Source organism: Aptenodytes forsteri, unplaced genomic scaffold (assembly GCF_000699145.1).
Source record: "Aptenodytes forsteri isolate BGI_AS27 unplaced genomic scaffold, ASM69914v1 Scaffold333, whole genome shotgun sequence".
In the NCBI taxonomy this organism is placed as follows: domain Eukaryota; kingdom Metazoa; phylum Chordata; class Aves; order Sphenisciformes; family Spheniscidae; genus Aptenodytes; species Aptenodytes forsteri.
Window position 1 is genome coordinate 1,959,062 of NW_008794542.1, and position 23,984 is coordinate 1,983,045.

General features: G+C 36.0%; 1 protein-coding gene across 2 annotated transcripts in view; it reads left to right on the forward strand.

Moving 5' to 3' along the window:
- TBC1D19 (TBC1 domain family member 19) overlaps window positions 1–23,984 on the forward strand; it is a 57,733-nt gene that overhangs the window by 249 nt on the left and 33,500 nt on the right. Inside the window, exons 2-7 of one of the 2 annotated variants that reach the window (XM_009272300.1) lie at window positions 9,971–10,043; window positions 10,815–10,860; window positions 12,635–12,710; window positions 20,379–20,453; window positions 21,408–21,471; window positions 22,369–22,415. In XM_009272300.1, the coding sequence (XP_009270575.1) occupies window positions 9,971–10,043; window positions 10,815–10,860; window positions 12,635–12,710; window positions 20,379–20,453; window positions 21,408–21,471; window positions 22,369–22,415 (381 nt within the window). Of the gene's footprint in view, window positions 1–9,970; window positions 10,044–10,814; window positions 10,861–12,634; window positions 12,711–20,378; window positions 20,454–21,407; window positions 21,472–22,368; window positions 22,416–23,984 lie in introns of those variants that run through there. The other variant, XM_019470212.1, reaches the window with a different exon arrangement.

Below are 23,984 nucleotides of genomic sequence, written 5' to 3' on the forward strand. Positions count from 1 at the left end.
GGGCCGGGCCCGGCCCCGCCGGCTTCCGCGGGGGGAGGGGCCGGGGGCCTCCCCTCCCTCCCTCCTGGACGGGGCCGGGGAGCGGGCTGGTTGGTTTCTAGAGCTGTATTTATAGTTTCGCCCCCTGGCATTGAAGGATTTCGCAGTGAATATGAAGACTATCCTCTTGAAATCTCACTGCTTCAAATGGTTCCTAAAATGAATCGCTTTGTCTTTCAATCTCTAATTTGGAAAGCTTTAAATACTGTCTCCCCCCCTTTCCTCCTCCAGAGTGCCCCTGAGAAAATGAGGATTTGGTGAAAGGAAGTGAAAATAAATGAAAAACGCACATGAAAGTACATTTTTGTAGCTGGGAAAAGAGTGGCTTTTTTATATTTAGTAACTTATCTGCACTCGAAACCAGATTTTCATATTTCAGCTGAACTTCATTTAGGATGTTTCAGATTAAAATTGTGTCAATGTTCATGATCATAATAACATAATAGTGGTGCTGTAACGATTATTGTGTTACTGAAATATTTTGGGTTGGGTTTTATAAAATCTTTGGGGTTTTTGTTGTGTGGGGTTTTTTTTTCCAAACAGTGCTTAAAATTGTACAGTTTTTTTAGGATAGAATGTCCATTATCTGCCTTAGTTTTGTTAGGTTTTTAAATGAAACATGCTTTTCTTCTCTGAATGTCTCTAAAGCTTTCCATAGCAAGTGACATCACTGCGTGCCTTTTATGTTTTTTTGTTTTGTTTTGTTTTGTTTCTACATTTGCTGATTTGGTCTCTAAATGCTTTTTTAAAGTCTGCTTTGCTCCTTTTGACTGACTGCTCTCTAAATAACGTAAGTAAGCAAATGTGCATCATTTGAAGGGGGCTGGAATTATAAAAGAGTGTAGACGTTGGGTTCTGCTAAGTGTTGGGGAATTCAGCATCCCAAATAGATAGCCTGATATGAGGTGTGGAGAGGCAAATTCAGGACCTTGTCCTCAATAAAAGCAGTGATGGGATTTCAGAACAGGACTCTCTTTTAACAACTACCTTACTGATTATAATAAAACCTGTATGTACTCACCTCTGCATTAATTCGTCTCTGTCTCCCATGAGGCCTGATTTCACAGTCATTTGATACTTTGCATGTTTGTTTTGAAACACGGGGAAGCTTGGTGTCATCAAGACTTGGCAGGGTGTTTAAATATTGCTGGTGGATGGCTATGTTGTACAGCCATTTTGTACAGGTGGACACTCTGAGGACCTTAGCAGTGCCCTTCCATGGTGGTGTTTGATGTCTGAAAGGGCAGTTAAATGCCTAAATCCCTCCCTGACTCTATAGCATATCAATTTACTCAATACAAGCAGAAACTCTGCATAATTAAAGCATAAAGGTAACCTATAAAATAAATAAAACACAGTGTATTGACCACAGCCAAATCTGTCATGATAGCTTTGCAGAACACTGTTTCACAGATATACAGGTCAGAAGATTATTCTAGTCGTATGAAGTGCTAAGGGGAAAGAAAATAAACAGGGCAACAAATTTTCAAGTTGATTCTTAGAGTAGGTGTTTAAAGAGTTTGTAGTAGAAGATTAAATCAGAGCTATAGTTCAGTGTAGTGATCTGAAAGACTGGAAAGTTTTTAGATACATCAACTAGAGAATTTCTCAATGTAAAGAGTCAGGAATCTGTATGTTCTCCTTGATCTTGAATTTTTTTAATTGACCTTGCATGCATTTATGTTCTTTCATGTACAGTATAGACTTGTTTTATTTATAATGCTTGTATAGTCATATTATTGCTATACTATGCAGTTGCAAAGACCCTATCAGTGAGTTCCTTATCTTTGCTCCATCCCTTAGCAGCTGTACAGAATTCTGAAGGTTTCTGAATTTGGCTACTCTGTGTATTAAATTAATGCTTGATTTCCCTCCCATTACATGAGGTATTTCTGTAGTTGAATTATCAAATATGAAATCTTTGCTATCGCTATGCATCACACCTGCACTCCAGTTTATTGATAGGATGTGGTGGGTTTTTTGTCTGCTGGTTAACAGTCAGTTTCTGAACAATGCTTAGTCTGCACTGGTTGCAATATTAGTCTATAGGTGGTCCCTTTTTATATGTTTTTTAAGCTATTTTTTGGGAAGCATACTGTATTTTGAGAAATCTGTTGAGGCAATGCATCAGAATAAAACTTACTTATTGTTTTGGATATTTATACTACAGTTATATTTTACCTTTACAAAGATTGCTGTTTATCTGTCAGTGTAGAAACCGGCATTGCTGATAACTCCTTCCTCAAAAATATTTACCGTCTCTGAAAACATGAGAGTCAGAATGGATCGTAAGGTCCATTATAATATTGCCTGAAATTTTTGAGAGGTCATGTAGTCTCACAAACAGTATTTTAACTATTAAAAACTCTGTTTTGTAAATTCACCTCTTCTTTTAATGTTTAGGAAGGAGAGCTCAAAATGAACAGTTTCTTTCACGAGTTATTAGAATTTTGGGGAGAACACAATATCCTGACATTATTTGTGAGAGTTGACAGAGTAGCCCTGTGGTTCTGAACTGATCACACCAGCGCTATGCTTGGCTGTCACTGAGAGCCTGAGCTGGTGTCAAGGACTGTGATACACAGTCTCTTTGAAATAAGTTTGGCATGGGCACCAAATGATTTGCTGTCACAGCTTTAGCTCTGTGGATACCAAGATAATCACATTTTTGTCCTGAGGACTGAAGTAGAGGTAGGGTCATATGCTTGTTAGTGACGATTTGGAAAATAAATGTTATGTTGATTTCACAGGTTGAGTTTTGGTATATTGATAATGTGCCTGCAGTTAATACAAAGAGATTAATGCAGGAAAAGGTGTAATGTGCCTGTCATTTGCCTTGGAATTTCTTCAGGGCATATTTTGTAGTGTGTTTGAAAGGAAAGAGTAACAGTTACAAAGAGCCAAAATATTAGATAGTGGCTTTTCAACAGGTAGAATTGCTGCTGGGGTTATTGGGGTATCGGAGGAGAAATCTGATCTCAGTTTCTCAGGCACAACTTTCACTGTGTGAGTTTGTAACCAAATTTGTTTGTTCGCTTTTGTCTTAATTTTTCTCCTCCCTTTCTGAAATGTAGATGTTTTTAAGGTAAAAATTAGAGGTGGTTAGAAAACTGAGACACGGACATCTTCAATCACAAAATGCAGTTTGAAAACAAATTTTTTTGTGAAATCTTGCTAAAATTTTGTTTTAGGGAAAATCTTTGTCAGAGAACTGACAATAAAAATGGAACAGTTCAGAAACAGGAAAAAAGTGCTACCTTTTTAACAACGTTTTCATTTGCAGAGAATTCAGAAACTTTGTTTTTCATCATGTTTGAAGGAAGCCAGGCTTTATTAATTAATTAAGATTAATCAATCTTAATTTTTGTCCTCCGCAAACCTCTAATAGAAATCAGTCTGACTCTGAGTTGCCTGGAACCTCTAGTGGCCAGGGGCAAATAACAAGTGAAGTTTAAAATAAAAAAAAAACAAAACAAAGCAACCAAGCAAAAGCTTCAGTAGTTTATTCCTAAAGAGCTTTTCTAGAACAGGAGGTGAAAATAAAATGAAAGATAAAGGTTCTAAATTGTATTTTAAAATGAACAAGAAAGACTCACAATACAAGGAATCCCTCCAGGCATTTTCTGTGTAGACGTTCTCAGATTTGTTTCTTGTAGGTATGTCTGTAGTGGGACAGCTTGAAGGAGAACTTGTAGAAAAACAGGATAAAGGCTGTCAAAGTAGGCTAAAAGTGGTAACTTGAGTGTAAGAATCAGCCCTGACACCCCACCCCAATCTGACAATTGAGTATTAGGTTTGGGAGTGAGAAAAGATTTTAGGAGGTACCTGAAGGTATGAATAAGGTGTGGAGAGGAGATATGCTAGGATATGTCACGATCAGAATGACTGTCCAGAGGAGAGGACTCTGCCATCACTCTTTGAACAGACCTGTGACTAGTACCAGAAAGGTTTAAAGAAAATATTAATCGAAGTGAGAGGTAAGGGTCTTCACAAGACTTCAAATGGGGCAAAGAAGGAGAGGAGCTTGCTTTGGGAGCGCTAGGAGTGTTGCAGCTGGGGTATTGCCCGACTGTGTGCTTCTAAAGGGAGTACAGATAAACATCTTAGAAATCTGAGGATATTATTTTAATGACATTTTTCTCCAACAGTTAAAAAAAGAAATTGATACTGATCTCTACATAAGTAAAAGATCACGTTAAGAAGGAGAATGTTTCTGTGAAATGTAGCATTTATTTAATAAAACTTAGCAAATAAATGTAGGCTCATGAGTCATCATAGATAATTAATGATTCCTTTTCGTGCATTGTATTTAACAAAGGGCTTACTATCCCCTCCTGATAGAGCTTGTACTTTGGTTTAAATGGTTCAGTAGTAACATTTGCAGTGCAGTGAATTTTAAATTGAAAGCAGTTGTGAATACAGATTATGAAGTTCAGAAGCAATGCAAGCCTGATTTGCAGATTTTATTTTAGTAATGTAGATTATGTTTTACCTTGTGTGTGTGTATTTTATTTGCAGCACTAGTTTTATATTCAAATAAAACCTAGAAAATTTATTAAAACATCAAAATTATATTGTTAGAAATGTATCCTGCATATCTTGTGGGAGAACATAACATTTGAAGCTGTTTATTCCTGTATGAGGCTAATTGAAGTTCTCTGTTTCACCTGCTAGGTTATTTTTACTTGTATAAGAAAGTTCACAATACTTTTTCCCTTAGTGTAATTACTGTAGAAATGTACAAGGGTTGGAAAATTATCAATGTAATAAGGGTTTTATACTTACTGAAATTTGTTTAGTTATGCTCAGAATCATTCCTCTTTCTGTTACAGAAAAGTATAAACCAAAACAAAAATCTCTCCCTTAGATTTGTAGGATTTTAAGTGTTTAGAGAGTATTTACGTTGAAATTGTTGTGGTTGTACTTGAAGTGGTTTTTAACAAGTTGGCTTGATCCTCATAAAATCTAGTAATGGCAGAATGGAGTATGTGAGAAAAGGTGAATATTTATTAGCTTTCATTGAATTTACTGCTGCTGAAGTTGGACTATATTTGGGGTAGTGTGCTTTATTGTAATTTGGGAAATAATAGCAATAAAAGCTAAAAACGTGTACTTGTGCAAAATCATAGTGAACAGTAATAAATGCTCTGAGAGTGTACATACTGGTCTGAAACAAAAGGGGCTTTGAAGAGAAATTATGGTGGGTAGTCTGTAAAAATATTTAGATTGTGTAAAGTTATCTGCAGAACTGTTTGCAGCAGGATAAAACTATGTGTTCATCTGATGCAGTTCCACATTTCAGTATAGTTGGATCACTTCTCTGCAGTGTTTGTTCTTGTTGAGAAAAGAAATAGTTTAACACTGGAGTTATGCTGGAACACTTCGTTCTGTCAAGCCTCTTCTTTGTAGTATGTTGCTGGTCCTCCAGGTATTTTCCTATACTTCTTTGAGTGCTGTGCCTTCATGGCTCATCTGTCGTCTTGCATGATCAGTGCTGCTCCAGTCATGATGACTGAACGCCATTTCCAAATTTAGATGCTAATTTGCAAATAGATTTGTCTCTTTGTGTTCACTTGCTCTACAAATCAATTTACTACACCCACCAACTTTTTCCAACTAGCTCTGTGCTATCCTTTTGCTTGCTTTCAGCCAGATCAATGTTGAGTGTCTGGATTTTCTTCCATCTTGGCAGCCAGGTACAGAAAGTATAATGCGTTTGGAGTATCACTTATGATGGTGACTGCCCAGATCTCAGCAGGATACCTTATCAAAATCAAAGGCAAAGATGATGTGCACAGAACATAAATACAAAGCCACCTTTCAGAAGGTTTGGCAAGATTTTGAAAGTCCCAGAACTATCCTCTCTCTTCTGTACAGCTGAAGGACAAGAGGGTGTCAACAAATGCTGTAATGATAGCTTGTTTTATGAAGGAACGTCTAACAGCTGGTTGCTTCTTGATTTGCGAAAAGCTGACTGAGACTGTAGAAACTATCCTCTCTCAGCTGAAGGACAAGAGGGTGTCAACAAATGCTGTAATGATAGCTTGTTTTATGAAGGAACGTCTAACAGCTGGTTGCTTCTTGATTTGCGAAAAGCTGACTGAGACTGTAGATTAATGTGGACACCCAGCGCCTGAACCCTGGTGCCCAATCCATAAGAGTATGCACAATGCCAGTTACACTGGAAGGCATTAACTTCTGTTAAAAATAATTTGTTACTGCTTGCTGAATTATGCTGCATTCGTCCCTGTCTCCTTTCAGGACTCTGTCTTGGCCTGACTGAGCCTCTGAATAGTGTGATTTCTTCCTTGGTCTGGCTGTCACTCTTTGCCTTCACAAGTTGTTCCCTTATATTGCTCACTCTCTACCCTGCTTGTGATAGCCTCCTGATAGTACCAGATTTTTTTTAAAAGAAGGAAGATACTTGTTCATCGAGATGTGTGTATTGAAATTGGGGAGTCTCTAGTTCTACCTGGGTGGGTACATGCTGCATTTTGATAATGCAGGAAATTAATTCAGTTCATCAGTACAAATGTCATCAAGGTGTTGTTTTCCCAATAAACCTTAGCCAGGCATTTTTATCAGTGTAAATCATAGTAATGCTTTTTATATAAATAAAATTTTGTCAACATGTTTACATTCTACAAACAAAAAAAAAGTGGATGAAAATGCAAATGATACTTAGGCAGTACGTTGTATCAACCAGTTTACAACAAACAAACCCTACCAAAATACCTAAATATTTTTTGCAACATAGTGCAACACAGAAATAAGTTAGACCAGTTAGTCCAAAGGGAAAATAAAGGTCTGTGGGAGACCCGGTCTAGTAATTGTGGAACATCAGCTCTGCTAAGTCTCTTTGACTCTTCAATTTAGTGCCCATAAACACCCGTTTAAATTCCAAAGAGGTACCATTCTGTTAAGTTACAGCAAAGCAATTCTGAAGGGATTTCCTTTTACCTACCAAAATAAGTATTTTCTTCTTTGGCTATATTACACAGAGCTAGGGTATGTTGTTCTGCAGCCGCTAGCTGGACCATCTGCCAGATTCTCACCTTTCAGGCATCTAATTTCTGATTTGAAAACTGGTTGGCAATCCAGTATGTACTGAGTCCGTAACAGTTTCTGTGGCTCTGTAGCTCTGCATAGCACTGTAGGAATCTATCGATCGTAATCCAGAAGTAAACAAAAGGACAAGTGGAAATGGGAGGAGGCTTTGGCAATTGCATCCTGAAATGACAGGAGTGGGGACAGAAGTGCCCCCATAATTTGGGGGAGAATTTTCACATTTCTTATATGAAAATTTGTCTCAGTAGGGCATTTTGCAGTCAAGAGAAGGAAAAGGACACAGGAAACAGGCTAAAAATAAAAGTTTTGATAAATTAAAGATTAGCATAGAAATATTTGCTGCAGCAGGGCTAGGAATAGTAAAATAGAACTTGACTGAATAAATGGGCACGAAGAGGTGACAGTAACTGGTGGAGATGATGCACTAATGTAATCCTTGGAGAAAATTTTCCCCAAAGTGCTGTCCTGCTTCCTTTTGGACTGCCACCCTGTTGCATACAAGAGAGTCACTGTTTTTTTTGTTCTGCAGCTGGGGAACAGGCTCTATTTGGAACAGCAGTTTACAAGAAAGTCCTCTGTTGTATCTTTTGGGCTGACAGGGAAAATGGGAAGTCATCTGTGTGGACTGAACTCCTCTATCCCCTCTAATGCAATATGCCGTATCAATTTCCAGGAAACCACACAAAAAAAAGATCATCAGTATGAGTGTCAGACCTTCCTTAATGAGCCAAAAGTTCACAAATTTTACGGATGTGTGAACAGCAGAGAATTAAAATACTATTTTCCTGATTGCACTTTTGTCAGTTCTTGCACTGTTTACAGTGTCAAGACAATGAACTCACTTTTTAATGGTTTGTAAAGCTTTTTTTCTGTTGTGATTCATCATCTGTCAATGAATTGTATTTGTGAGGGGTTTTTTGCATATCTAAAAAGGATTTTGAAGCATGTGGACCAGGCCCCACAGGTAAACACCCCGTAGACCTTGGGATTAAAATTGGCCATATTTAACCCAGAAGACAAAGTTGAACATTTACAAAAGTGTGCGCAACAACTTCTGAGGAACACTATGGCAAAATCTGCCCAGTTTGACGCATGTTACTTTATTTAAAATTCATACAGGAGAGGTACAAAACCACTGCCTTGCAGCAGAAAAAAATTAAACTCAGCCTGACATACATCAGTCCAAAACGGATGTAGGACTTTCCATCAAAGTAGGTTCAGAAGGAGTCCTTCATAAGATATTCCTTGAGGCTGTTGCTTAAAAGGGTATTTTGTGAGCTGCCCAAGAACTCCCATGAAAATCTTTATTTGTTTCCCTGCCTTTAGCGATGATCCTTTGCCTGCCTTTACCATTGTGCTGAACGGACTATATGTTTGTCATTTGACATGAGAGTTATGCAACTCACCACACCTTATGGTTTGTGCTTATGATCACCTTTCTTTCTCAGAAAGCATGCTTACAGTCTCTTTGCTATTGCAGTCGATAAACCAAATATAAAAGCCTTCCTTGCCTGTAATGGCAAGGTGACTTAAAATAAGAGCAGAAACGCTGATGCTATCAGTCTCTGCATTATTGGCCATTCCCCCTTTCAACTAGGGAAAATGGAAAGATTTCCTTAAAATTCTGCATTTTGAATTCATCTAGACCAACTTTTCCAGCACGCTGTGCAGCACAGCAAGTACCCTTTTCTGTATATAAACTGTAAGGCAAATGATAGGATTGTGGAGTTTGTTAGTTGTGTGCGATGGGCCTAAAGCATGCCATGCTGTTAGGGCTGGCAAAAGTTTATTTTTAATAGCAACATAACTTACTGCAATAGAATCAGCAGCTGATACGCCTACAGCATATTGCTGAGTAGCTTTTGGTAGGAGCTATCTCACATTTCTAAGTAGATGATGTGGCCATAAGCTTCTAACATATGCCTTGAGCTGTCATGGCAGTGGATTAAGTTGCACACGGATCTCCCAGTGTTATTTTTGAGTTAGCAGCCAGGGTTGCTATTCTTTTCTAAACCTCTAGCTTTATCCTCTGGTGTTGATCAGCTATTGCCACACTCCATGTTTAGGAAAATATGTTTTAGAAGTCACTTCACAGAAACTCCTGAGTTTCTGATTGTTGTCCTTTTGGACCTTTGCGGTCTGTTTGTTTTCTCCTTTTGGTCTAGCTATAGAAGAAGAAGGAGATGCTATAGCAGCTGCTCCTGCTGTTGCTGAAAAATCTGCAGCAACATCTGCGTGGTAGTGTCATGGTACAGTTGTAAAACTGGTTGGTGCCTAATTGTCTGTGTCGAGTGCATTTCATTACAAGAGGCTGGATATACCTGGTACTCAGAGCTGCAGTGGGGAATATCTGGTCCACAGGTTTTATTTGAACTTTGAGGATGCCATTTCTTATCTGAAAGAGGTGAACTGTGGGAGGTTAAGTGAGCAGTTATGGAACGTTTTCAGTTTGATTTTTTTCATGTAGAATACAGTGAGTGGCTTCTGGTTATTAACTTGTGTACCTTATGACCAATCCTTTAATGTGTAGAGTCTAGCATTTGTGCTAAGTGTGGGGGGTACTTGCTCAGAATACTAAGCATATATGTCACTGGATACTCCCTCTGCCTTCTCTCTCCTTCCCTGCATACAGCTTTTAGCACTGATGTAAAAGCAAAGATACGGAGTGAGGAAAAAGTTGGCTGATTTTTTTTTTTTTTTTGGCTGCAATTACTTTTGTCAAGTTAGTAGGAAGAAGTTTGCTTTGTGTGTAACCTTAAGCATGTATGTTTCTTGTTTAATAACTTAAAATACACAATTTACTTACTTTTTAGTGCTTGCTTGATGCTTATTTATTTATTCATTTATTAATTTTTCGTATTAGGTTAGCCTACACAAACCAGAAATTAAACTGGAATCACTGAAAGAAGATATTAAGGATTTTCTGAAGACGTCAGGTTTGTAATACTTCATTGATACATTTGTGGATATTTGTATTCATCTATGTAAGAATATATGTGACGTACATGATGAAAATAGTAGTTTGTGCGGCTTGGTATCTTGTCGCTGACGGTAGCCAGAAGCAGACATTCAGTGATTCCAGATTATTAAATGAGATAGAGAAAATTAAAAGGGAAAAAGTTCTTGGATTCCAGCAGCATTTTGAAAAACATACTATGCAAAGCAGTGATTTTATCATTTTATAAGATACTGGTAATTTTTTTGAAAGTTCTGAATGGTACAAGAGTTCAGTCACCTCTGAAAATGGAAATTAGCATTCATGGAGGTACTCTTGAAAATTTTACCCTTAGTTGAATTTCCAATTTCTGTTGGACGCTATAGGCTATGTAACCATAATGTGAAGATTTGATGATAAGTGATATAAGATTTATAATCATCAGGAACACTGTGTCTATTAATGTTTATAGTTGTGTTAATAATATGATGGCTTTGAAAAAATAGCATATAATTATTTAACCAAAACTGTGTTTTAATTATTTGAGCAGTAGATGGAAATAAAGGATATTCAACCTTTATACAGGTCTCAACTTGCAGTTTTTCCTACCTTAATTAGGTTAAGGTTTCTTTGTCTCTTCCTGTCTGTCTGGTAGGTAGACATGAATTGAGACAGGACAGAAGACTCTAGTGACTGTAAAGCAACCTCTGATTCATGTTCCATTAGTATTAATTCCTAAAGTTGTCTTCTGGATATTTTTTGATTTTAACAGGTTGGGAAAAGAAGCTTCAGAATGCTGTTTATAGTGAACTCAACGTGTGAGTTTATTTAGTATTTTTATTTAATAAGTTCTACTCACATGATTTACTTTTGATTCATTTGTGTATATATAGGTGTAGGATGTGTTACTATTATCTGCAAGATCTGTCATACTAAGGGTGCCTGCTTCATTTCTGTTTTTAAAGTGCCGTTATTTCTTTTTCGTCCTAGTGAAAATATTGGACTCAAGTAAACTTTAAAGAATGAGTGAAACAAATATCACCACATTTCTTAGTTACTTTAGTAATTTCTTTGTTGTTTTACTTCCAAAGGTACCAACAGTCATAATATAATTCTTGTGTAGCTGACGTAGTTGCTGCAAATGGATTTTATTTTCAGATGTTTATGACAGCATTGCACGTATTTGTTGTATTAATTATTAAAAAAAATCTTTAAGATATTGGATCTCTAGACTTACCAGATCAGTGCTCATCATGCTTGGGATATGGTTATAAACATGCTGAAATTTGTGAAATTCCCTTTTTATTATTGTTCAGCGAACTTTGGATTAGACTTCTGGGAAGCATAAGTTACCTTTACATTCTGGCAAGGTGGAAAGGTGAATTTCATAACAGATATAGCCATAAATGCAACTGTATAATAATAAATGTATATGCAAATCTATTTGTGCTGATTTAAATAAGCTTATTAGAGTTACCAGTTTTGAACAGTGTGTCTTAGTAGTATGAGGGACTCAATTCAGCAAAATACTTGTATCAGTTAGTAAGGATTCATCTTCATCATATCTTTCAAGGGAAAAATATTTATCTGTCTTTTGGACTAATGCTTATGCTTTCTTTGAGTTCACGGAAATAAGCTGCAAACAATAATGAAATTAGTCCTGGAAAATTGAAATTAGCTAAGAACACCATGATTTCATGAGCATTGCTGAAATCTGTTAGTATTGATTCCATTTTACACATACGCACAGAGTTGTCCAGAACAAATTAGCGGCAAGTATAAGAATGACCTTACCAGTTAAAAATGGGAAGAAATTTGGGGAGGGTTTCCCAAAATCATATGAAAAGAACTGATTGAATACATATAAACAAATGAAAATTCAGGCTAACTATAAGAGAAGTTTTGTGTAAATTTTGTTTCCTGAAAGACACTTGAGACAGTTAAAATTAAGCTGGATGAAATGTTTGGCAATAACTCATTGGAAATAATCTGCACTACTGGAAGACAAATCGGTGTTTTGGTTTGTGGGGTTTTTTTTAGTTTTGTTCCAGCTTTTATATTTTGGCATAATGCAGTTTATGAATGGATATTCAACTTTGCTTAGGTCAACACCGCAAAGTTCTAATTGCTTTGGACATGTACATGTTCACTATTGATTTTTAAAAGGAAATCCTCCAAAAAATGTATTGTCTCTTGAAAAAATATAATATCCTGGATAGTAAAAGTTCCAGGGAATCATAAAGATGACATGATGTGAAGAGGATACACTTCTAAAATACCTGATTTGTTCATAGATTTATTTGATTTTGTTTTACAAATACATGCAATTATGAGGAAGTATTATTTTTAATACAAGAAGAACTCATGTTGAAATGTTATTAATACTTACATGTCTTTATATTGTTTGTGTCCATAGGAAAGGATGAGGAAGAAATACTTCTAAAAATAATGCTTATTTTTAGTTCTTGATCAACATATGCAGTGGTTTTGCTAGTGCTGTCATGAAAGAAGTTATGTTTAGGTTTACAAATACAGGATTAATTAAGCAAAATAAAAATGTGAACATTTAAAATATACTATACTTTCTTTAAGGTTTCCTGCACCCTGTCATCCTGCAGCACCGCCCGAGCATATGAAAGAACCATTAGCCTATATGAGGAAAGCACAGGTTGGTTGTTACTAATTTTACCGTTCATATCAGATCTTTGATTAGACTATTTGAGATTTACTCTCTATAATGTTATTGTACAATTTCTAGGTTTTATACCATAGGAAAAACACAAATTTGTAATTGCATCAAAGTTAATAGTGATGTTGTATATGTGACATTTTACATACATACAAAAAAATGCTCAAGTAATTCTCCAACCATGAAAGAAGTAGGATATAGTGGCAGGTAGGTGAATATTGTAGAATAGAGACAATGTGAAATACGTCAAGGAGGAGAACTTGATTTTGTTGGGAAGAAGAAAAAGTGTAGCTATCGGCCATTTCACTTAGGGTTACAAAAATACTGTTATGGAGAGACACTGGCAGGCAGTTTGGCAATGAAATACAACGGGCTGCAGAGATAGTGAGATCTTCAGGAAGAAGAGATATATTTAGTACTTAGAAATGTGAAAGGAAGATGAAAAGTATAGAGCTAAGGAGCTTAAGGCATATTGAAGGAAAATAAGAGAAACTGGACTATAAAAGATTAAATGAGGATTTTTGGTGTCAGGAAAAAAAGTGTTTTTGCTTCACTGGTTTTATTTTTTCACCAATATATGCCATTTGAAATAAATAAAAAAAATCCACATAAAAATGTAAAAAAATAAATGCTTCCAGAATATGATCGAACCAAAATATCTGAGGTAAGGATAAAATTGTATTTAACTCAGCTGTGCCTAGAAATATATTGCAGTATTCTTTCACAAGGTATTCAAAAAATTGTTTTACTTTTTCAATCATATTGTTGTGTTTTCCAGTAAGTCTTATCTTGCTGTCCTGGGTTTCAGTCTTTAGCATCTGGGGACACAGATTGTATTAATTTTTCTTCTGTGATGTGAAATGTAATGCCACAATTTACTGCCTGAAAATAATCACTCTTATCAGTTTACTAATGCGAAACTACAGAGGTGGATCTATGTGTATGTTTGTCTAAACCAATTTCATTGGTTATTATTTTATAAAAGTGTATACAATACTTACAGTAACCAATATTTTTAGCTCTATGTGGAAAGGACTGTTTTTCTAATAGTTTAGGAATGAGTAGGAGAAGTCCTACCTTTACTAGCTTCAAAATTTCATAGCCCTATTTCAAAGAGTATTATGCATCCCTATGCTCTGGGGTGGGTTAACCCTGGTAGGCAGCTCAGCCGCTTGCTCAGTCCCCCCAGCGGAATCGGGGAGAGAGTCGGAAGGGCAAAAGTGAGAAAACTTGTGATAAAGACAGTTTAATAGGTAAAGCAAAAGCTACGCATGCCAGCAAAGCAAAATAGAAATTCATTCGCTACTTCCCATTGGCAGGCAGGTGTTCAGGTATCGCTGGGAAAGCAGGGCTCCATCACGTGTAATGGTTACTTGGGCAGACAAACACCATAACTCCAAATGTCCCCCCTTCCTCCTTCTTTCTCCCAGCTTTTTTATTCAGAGCATGATGTCCTGTGGTGTGGAATATCCCTTTGGTCAGTTGGGGTCAGCTGTCCCAGCTGTGTCCCCTCCCAACTTTTTGTGCACCCCAGCCTACTCGTGGGTGGGGCAGCATGAGAAACAGAAAAGGCCTTGACGCTATGTACGCACTGTTCAGCAATAGCTAAAACGTTGGTGTGTTATCAACACCCTTTTGGTCAGAAATCCAAAACACAGCACCATACCAGCCACTATGAAGAAAACTAACTCTATCCCAGCCAAAACCAGTAGATCCTCTTTCAAATCTGTTCTTGAAATACAGCTCTTCGATAAAGACATATGAATCCTTTTCACAGAGAAATATTGATAAATGGTGATAGTTGTGAAATAGTAATAAATACACAGCTAAGGATTTAACATTATATTTTCTAAAACCACTGAGGTACGTGTGAGCATTTGATTTTTAAGATGCACACACGTTTATCACTGTAGGTAATAGGTCCCTAAGAAAACAATCACGATCAGATCAGTTGAATCACAACTAGGTTTTATTTTGTTACTCTTTCTTATTAAAGAGCAATAAACGATGTAAAAAGCTTACAAAGTCAGTGTTTCCATGATTTTGTTTTTTTGTTTAAAATATTTGGAAATAGCTAAAATGCAAATATACATGTTGCTAAAACCTTTTGGGAGAGAAATAAAAGTGGAAATTTACCAATTTACTTTCATGAGGTATCGGAAATCTAATTAATGTTTTGAAGGTAGAAGGCTGTTTTTGTTTTATTTGTAGGTAGATTTTTTCACCTTATTTGTCTCTTAGCATCACAACAGTTGGAAAAGAATATTTTGGTGCTATCAACAAAATTTGTCCTGGTAGGCAACTGTTTTCCATATAAGTCATATTCTATTTTTATTATGCACAGCCACCATTTGAGATGCTGTTTCTGTTGTTATGAGCTCGTTGACATTTTCTTTATCCTTTTCTATCTTAATTAATTTTGCTCTACTTCAGAATTTCAGAAAGAAGGGTAATATTCTGAAACCCATCTTACTTTGATATCAGTTATTGGAATGACTTTGAATCAGTAATTAAAACTATATTAGTATTATTCTAGAGTAGATTTTAAAATGTTCATAATTAACCCTTTTTCTCCTCAAATTGGTTCTGTTTTCTCATTCTTAGGTGGCAGACTGAAGTTTTTATACTGTATTCTCTTTGCTACCTCAAAAGAAAAACAGCTTTCTGGGAAAGGATAGAGCATTAACAGCAATGAATAGTAATGCTGTAAATCATTCATGTACTTGTGGTATTGTCCAGTGTAGAAAAAGTACTGCCATTAATATTTACGTATCTTTGAATATTAATGTAACATAACGCATATTTTCTAATCATGTGTGCTGGAGAGCTGGACCTGTGTTTGGGTTGAGATAGATCACTGGATACAGCTGCTTTAGTCTGTCATTGTTTAGGTCTTTCCTAGACAGAGAAATACTCGGTCTTTTTTTGTTTGTTTGCTTCCTGGAAAATGTCAGATATAATATTTAGGACCTTTCTTTTAAAACATCGGGTTATTTCACACCTCTGGTGTTTTCTGAGCTATTTGGTCTGGTTACAATTTTGGGGCGATAGCTCACCTCTTCCTGCCTTGTTAAACAGCAGAATTATTGCTTAAAACTTATGCATCTTAATGCAGACAAAGTGTTAGCACTAGATTCTAGGGTTAAATATTTGAACTTTGCTAATTTGCATTACCTGCCCAGCAGAGACTGCTGTGAGTTGAAATGCCTGAATCCATTGAACTGCTGTATTGACTATTTTCATATCTATGTTTTGATGAGGTGAAATGATTGCAGACCTCTTCAACTGTTTGTTTTGCTCCCAGAGTTCACTGGGAGAGCCTTTGCTCAATTTAGGACAAGTCTGCTGCAAACAGCAATGAAGGTATGAAATGGACAATGTAAAAATAAGAGCAAAAAGAGCTAAAGAGAAGCATAAGAATTTGAGTCCAAAGAAATGTTAGGAAGTGTTTCCACAGTCTGATACCTCCCATGAAACTGTTTTTTAATTGTGTCATATGAGATTTTAGAAAGTTCACAAAAACCAAACACTGTAAAACTCAACAGGAACTCTTATCATGATAGTCCCATAATATATAATTCATAAATTTGCATTGCTGTGTTTTACTCCATACAGGTCCTTTTTCCTGGTTTTAGCTGTAAGCTAGGAGCTTGTTTCAGGGGTTTGAGAGAAATGTTAAACAAGTAAACTTAAGGAGGAGATAGGTAGATAAGAAATGATGCCCCATCATCCGGTTACAAAGCATAAGGAGTAAGAAAATGGGAAAGGAGCAGCCAATTCTGCGTTGGAGTAGGTCTGCTTGGCTCCAGCAGCTGCTTTCCACAACAGGAGTGGGAAAGGTGTTGCTTTCCAGAGGGAGGCAACATTAAGGTAACTAGCTATCTTCAGAGAAAGCTGAGATACTCTACTGGCTGTGGAGAACCCGTGTTGTTTGAGTTAATGATACTTATTTTTGTTTGATCTTCTTTGAAGTTTTGTTCCATTATTTCTAAATTTGTCTCCAATGAAAAAAATGGTAGGTTTATCTGAAATTTGTTCAGTCAGCGACATAACTCGGGGTGGTCTTTTGCAATACAGTATACCTTCCTGAAGGTAGGGCAGTTCTTAAAACTAGGGTGCTGGAGTGCATTCACAAAAATGAGAATTCTGATGGAATTCTTAAGGGTAATTCAGCATGTTCTACTTGAGTAGCATCAGCTGGTTATCTAAAAATACAGGGACCTGAGAAGATAAATTGTTCTTTGGTGGGTTGCAATTTAGAATTCTGGGAAGATAGAAGACCATAATTATCTGTGTTTTAACCCGTTTGTCCCTTGCTTCATTAGATTCTTTACCTCCGTGCCAAATCTGTGAAGATCTTACTGAAATGGAGCTTTGCTAAAGCAAATCCTTTCCTCCCAGTTCTTAAATTTTCCTATGTTCCTTTTCGTTCATTTTCAGATCTTGCATTTTGAAGAAAGTCCATACATAAACAACAGACTTGATTAGAAAATTACCTTGAATTACACTGCTATATTTGCTATTGATATTCTGGTAGGTTTTTTGCCCAGCTAAGACCAGATTCCCCATGTTGTACATGCTATACAGACACACAATCAAAAAAGCATTCTGACTTGCAGGTTTATAGTTACGAGCTAGAGCACTCCCCAGTCTATTTAAAATAAGAGTAACATTACAGTTGATTTCAATAGGAGCGTGGGTACTAGGAACTTTCTAAAGTATAATAGAGATGTTCCTATCCGTATCCTAATTTCTCCCAGAAGAGTTAAATAATCCCTAAAGGACAAAAACCAGCTAAATTATTAATTTTCTTTCTTGAAAGAGACTGGTGGACTCTGAAAAAAATAAAATGACAATGCTACATATTCTAATGCTGTGACTGCTGAAGATCTGCTTAAAACATCTTCCTTCACTAGTCAATTCACCTTTCCTAGTTTCTAAATCTCTTTGAGAAAATAGACTTGAGTGCTTGAATAGTTGTTAAAGAAAAATGGTGTTTTCTTTGAAAAGTATTAAAGTCAAAAGAAATTTGATAACATTTTTATTATTCCTAAAAGAATTTCTGCTTCTTGTTACAGAAGTTGGAGTAGGGGATATTCAGATCTCTTTTAGATCATGTATTGATTTGGTTTCTTGTGTCCTAAATTAAGTTATGCCTCTTATCAGAGGGCAAATGAAAAGTTCGTGAGCATCAGAACGAGAGCAGTACCAACATAGTTTCTGTATTTCTCTTATTTTTGAATTTTACAGGTTTTGATTAGAGAAAATGTACCAAATGAAATCTGTGTCCAGACACCTTGAATTCTACCCACAGAGTAGGTCTTATTACGTACACTCTGAAAGAATCACATTTCTGTCTAGTCTTCTAGAATAAAGAATTTTAGGATTCATTATTGTGGAAAAAACTAAGTAATCCTGGCTAGTTTATGCAGTTGGGACATATTTCTGTTTAGTTTATTTGTTGTCCACCCAGTTTCACTTAACTGCAGTGAAAGTTTATAAATGGCTTTGATACAAAATAAGATTAATTCAGTTTGTAATAGACATGTTTGAAATTGTTAGCAAATTACAGCACTGCCTTCCTCAGTTCAACTATTTTACTGAAGGTTATCATTGTAACCATAGCAATCCCAGCAACGTGTTTTCTTAGTGTTAAATTTCTTTGTAAAATTAGAGGAATCATCTTGGAAAATGTATTGTTCCCATCAATGAAATGACTTTATGAACTCTGCCTCTGGCTTTTATTTCAGTCAAGGATACAGCGTTCTGTTTCTGCTCACTGCAGGTAACTCCACTGTCCTGAGGAGAGGGGAGAGCGTGTTGGTCACACAGCCTCTCCAAGCCTCACTTTTGTTTTAACTTGGTTGCTTTTATTTGAAGATCTTTTACTGGGCGGTCTTGAAGGCTGAATTATGGCACAGTTTATGAGTATCCAGAAGTGATTTAGTACTAATATGTTGCATCCCCAGTGTGATAAGTGGGTTAATGTCTGGTCTGGCAGTTGTCAGTCACACCGAGAGTATCAGCCTCCGTTGCTCCTTGGAACGAGCTGGTTCTTGGTCTTGCAAAGCTGACATCTGCCTCCTCTGTGCTTCTTTTGTAGCTTTTATATCTTGGAGCATATCCATGCTCTTTTTTTTTTTTTCTTCTTTTTTTTGCTTAACTTTGATCTTGATGATTTCACTTTTTTTTTAAACTGCTACTAACACCTCTGTATTCTCTCTTTGTTTCCACTTTCTTATCTTATATAGCTTGGTAGTCTTCGTGCTCTCTCACTTCTCATTTCTTCCAGCAGCAAAACCCCACTTCTCAGCAAAATAGGGTACTGTAAATGCTCTACACCACCCCTCCGTGAGAGAATAACCAGTTTGTGGCATGGTGGTGTGTAACTGCAGCATTTGGAAGGCGTTTGAATACGATAATACAGTTAAATAAAAATATTATACAGAATATTATAAAAAATACTGCAATTTGGAAAACACTCCTTACAGTTAATACTCAGATCTCTTTTGTTTATGCAAGAGAAGGTGAAGGGTTGGCTTGATTGTGAGAAGAAATTTCTGGTGAAAGACAGCTATTTCATTTGATGGAAAAAATCATGAAATGATCTTGTAAATGGAAGCTAAAATGAAGCAGTTATAAAAAAGATATAATTTTTATTTTTTTAACAGAACATTTGAACATCTGCCCTTCCCTTCATTTGCTTCCTGTCTAATAAACTGCAGCCTCTTTCGGACAGAACTTTTAAGTTTGAGGAACATGTGGTTAGACCGTAACTAACTTGTAGAATTCGTGTCTAGAGCAAATAACAAATAATAAATAGAGCTAAATGACATTAAGAGGAGTCTTTGCATTCATTTGATTGGGGCCTGACTCATCATCCACAGAAAACTAAATTAGATATAAAACCCACCGGTGCTGCTGTAATCACAGCAGCAAAATCCTAAGTCAGTTGCCTAGGAAGTCAATACTAGTTGGCATTAACTTCAGAGGAATTATCCACGGATTAGGCACCATATGTTAAGTTTGAAGTCTAATGCAATAGTCGGAAGAATCTGATTGCTCTTTAAGCTGTCCACTTGCTACCGAGGTATTGTCTGCTTCTGGTTTTCTCTTCAATTAGAGAACTATTTCCTGACAATTATTTTAGGATAACTATTTTTCTGAGCGTTACAGAATACCAAGTTTCTAACTTTTTTAACTTCTGAGAACATCTAAAATACCTTTTGTGGAGAAAGACTTGCACTCCCTTCAGGTCACAAAGTGGAGAAGGCATTCTCTGTACACAGTTGATTGCCCTGCTTTTAATCATTTGAAAAATTGGTTAAATGTTGATATATAAAGAAGCTTGATCATTAGGCATATATCAAAAATCAGTAATTGTGAAATATGTGCTTTTTGGAGATCTGAAATGTGAACAACTAATTTTTCTGGTTCTTTAGTGTGATGTAAATGATGAAATCTGTTTGCTCTGTTGTTTCCATTTAAACAAGCATGTAAAGATTCCCTTAACGTTTTTGCAGGTGTTGGTCGGTGACTCTTGCTATCCTTTCTTATATATAACTTTAAAAAGCTGCTTGTTATTACATCATAAATGCAGTTGGAGGAAAAAGAAATTCCATGTAATTTAATTTTTTTGTGTTTTAGGGAAGCTGGGAGAAGCGAATTCTAAAAAGTCTAAACAGCATGTGCACAGAACTCAGTATCCCACTAGCGCAGAAGGTAATGTATTATTAACTTTATGTTGCCGAACTGACATTTTTTGGAAATTAAGCCTTGTCTGGCACACTTGTAATGTAATGTTCATTTTACACATGGTTATCAAGAGCTGCAAGGCCAGTTTCCAAATAATTTTAATGCAGAATAATTTTCAGGGATAGTGGCAATGTATGCATCAACTCAACTTGAGAAAAGATAAAGTCTATAGGCAGATCTTCCTCTTTGCTGTTGCAGTACTTAGCCTTTTGAGGGAGCAGCATGTTGGAAAGCTAATTGCTACGTTAATTGCTCTTAATAGAGCATTTTTGTGTGCAGACTCAACAGTATAACTTCTAGCTGCATAGCCTGTACACAATATATGCTTTGTATGCTGGAGAAAGCTATAGCTGAACTGGTACTTTAGGAGGGAGAGATACTGGTACATTGCTAATTTTGGTTGTCATTCATTCTGCTCTGTTTTGGTTTGTTTTTTATTAATTTAGAAGCTTTAATTTTAAAGATCATGGAATTGGGGAATAATGTTAGAATGTTTTGTTCTTTATCTTTCGCCTGTTGTATATCTAGGATAGGCAGCGGAACCTCTATGGTTCATCATATGAGATAAAGGATGCAGCTGTGTTTGCTTTTCATGACTGTGCCAGGGACAGGAATTTGATGACAAAGTCCAACAGCTCTATGGAATGAGCAGTAAATCTTCAGTAATATGAAACTGACTACTAAACAGCCTAAAATTCATTAGTAAACACATGAAACTATTTAATGGGCTTCTTTTTTCCTTGAACTGGAAGTTGGACTTTCTACAGTAGAACATACCTTCAGGCTGGGGATAATTTGTAAGCAGAATAAGTTTGTGTTGCTAGTGTAATCTATTTTTTAAAGTGTTACATTGTATTTGAAATAGGCATGTTTTTACTCATTCTGTTAAAAAAAGAAGAGTTACTTTCTTGTGCCTTTCAGAGGCCTGTAAGTGAACAGAAAGAATTGCTTAGTAAATGGAATGAAATGGGAACTGATGAGCCAGGTAAGATCAACTAAATCTATGTGCATTAAATTTTTTTACACAGAAAAATAGTATATACATCTTACTTATCAGTCAAAGATTAATGTAATCAAGGTAAACTGATTTCAATCTTTTTTCTCATTGGTAATGTGTCATTATGCATAAATAAATATTCATTTCATTGTTATTTCACTTCAAGTTCTTGTACTATCTTTGAATCATCAGTGAGAGGTTATGGTATAATACTCCTCATTCCAGTGCTTTAGAGATTTATAGAGCTAGGGCACTGCTCCTCTTAGTGTAAGCTCAGGCTAATAGAAAGAAAATGTTCAGAACTATGGATAATTAAGCTCAGATGTTTTATTAACAAAAGGTAAAAATAAGACTTGCACAAAATAGTCATATTATCCTTTGGGAGAGCAAGGCTAACTGCCTTGTTAGTTCATATCCAAGTTCCTTAAAAGAAATGATTTTGCAAAGGTACTAGTTTGTATTGCAGTACCTCCTCTGCCATGGCAAATACTTTTAATGGATTATTTATGACTAGTCCCTACTTTTTGTTTGACAGCAGTACGTTTAATTCAACAATCTATGCTGTTAAAAAAACCCCAACCCTCTTTTGAATATCATCTCTCCCCCATCTCTAAGAATGGTTCAATCTAAAGACTTATGTGGGATAAGTAAAAAGCTTCCTGTGACTACTGTTCACTTATTTGGGGTTTACAAAACTAAGGCACTAACAGTAGCATAATCTTGGAGAAGATGTGGTGGTTGTAGCCATGATATCTGTGATAACGTTATTTTCATCTTTGCTTTAATAAGTTATTGAAATTGCTAGATTGTGTTACCGGTATGGGAAAATTGCATGGTTTTTTCATCTCTTGGTTTTAACATAGCATCATTGAAATCTTATTTCAGATCTAAGTCTCTTCCGGCCTGTTTATGCACCTAAAGATTTTCTTGAGGTAAGCATTTATGAAACAATGACTCAGCCATTGACTTGCATCCATTATAGTCTCTTATGTGAAGTGGGAAAAATAATTGTTAAGTGTATTTCAGACCATTTGTCCTTTATAGCAAGTGAAATTTGGCATGTTTTTTATGACTCCATGTTTTGTTTACAAAACAAAATGCTATTGTCTCTTTTTTAAAACTTCATTTTTAAATTGTACTTGTGGTAAACTTCTCTTTCTCCAAAGAACAGTCAGTTTGGAGCTAACTTTTTTCCTGAGAGCAGTTCTCCAACTGATTTCATAAATCATTTTACATTTTAAATTGCAATACGTTAAGTTGATAAATGGCAATGTGTGAAGCTGATAGACTATTTGGTGGTAGATAGTAGACCTGTATGCAGTTGAAATTGTAGGTCATCTATGAAGATTGTGAAAGATTAAACATGAAACAACTGTGTGGAATTTGGAGGCTTTTGTCTGTAATCAAACCAAACCATTAAAAAAATGGTGACTGCTGGTTCTTTAAAGTTAGAAATGACAGTATTGCTCATCATTCTGTATGGTTCAAGCACAGAACATCTCAGTAAAACAGAACTTGCTTTACCAGTTATGCCTAGAATAGGCATGGGCGATGGACAATAAACATTGTTGATGACAGTGAACTTAATGGTGACACAGTAGGAGATTTTGGATTAAAATGTGATTGAAAATAAAATTTAAAAAATCAGTATCTGTATATCCTGTGAGTTACACAGGAAACAAATAATCTAGAGCATGACGACAGTGTAGAATTATAGAGTTAAGATGGCCTCCTAATTTACAGAATAAAACTTAGAAGTCTAATACTGAATTATCAGTCAGAATTAATGTATTAATATTTCAGTGTGATTCAGTGCAAGTTTAGTGGAATGTCTTTTGTAGTGGTAGAGATTTATAGTATTTCTGACTTAAGTGTAAATTGTTTCATGGTTATGAATTGTGAATGCATTTCTGAATCCCAACAATAAACTTTCTATCCATTTTATTACATTTCTAAAGAGCTCCTCTTGTTCAGTTAGTGATAATAATATTGGAAATTTTTAGTTTATTCTGTTTTTCCATCACTGTACTAACAGCCAAGTTGTGTATTTAATCTCGAATCTGTAAACAAATCTATCTTCATTTTAGCCTTAACCAGTGAGCCTCAAGGTCACTCTTTTTTTCTTTTATACTGTTTTCTTTCCAGAGCTTGCAGTTTCTTACATTAATCTTTTAATTTACAAGTCTGACAGTGAGTTTATGTGGTATTAGAATACTTAAGACTGAGAGTTGTAGAGGTAGGATGTTGTGGAAGAATTTCCTAAGAGCTGGAAACTCATTTTAGAAAGAACACTTGCCATCTCAACATTATAATATTAAAATCTATACCCATGAAATAACAGTACGTAAGAGGCTGTAAATTCCTTTATAGATCAAAGTTATCATAGAATCATAGAATCATAGAATCATTGAGGTTGGAAAAGACCTCTAAGATCATTGAGTCCAACCGTCAACCCAACATCACCATGCCCACTAAACCATGTCCCTAAGTGCCTCATCTAC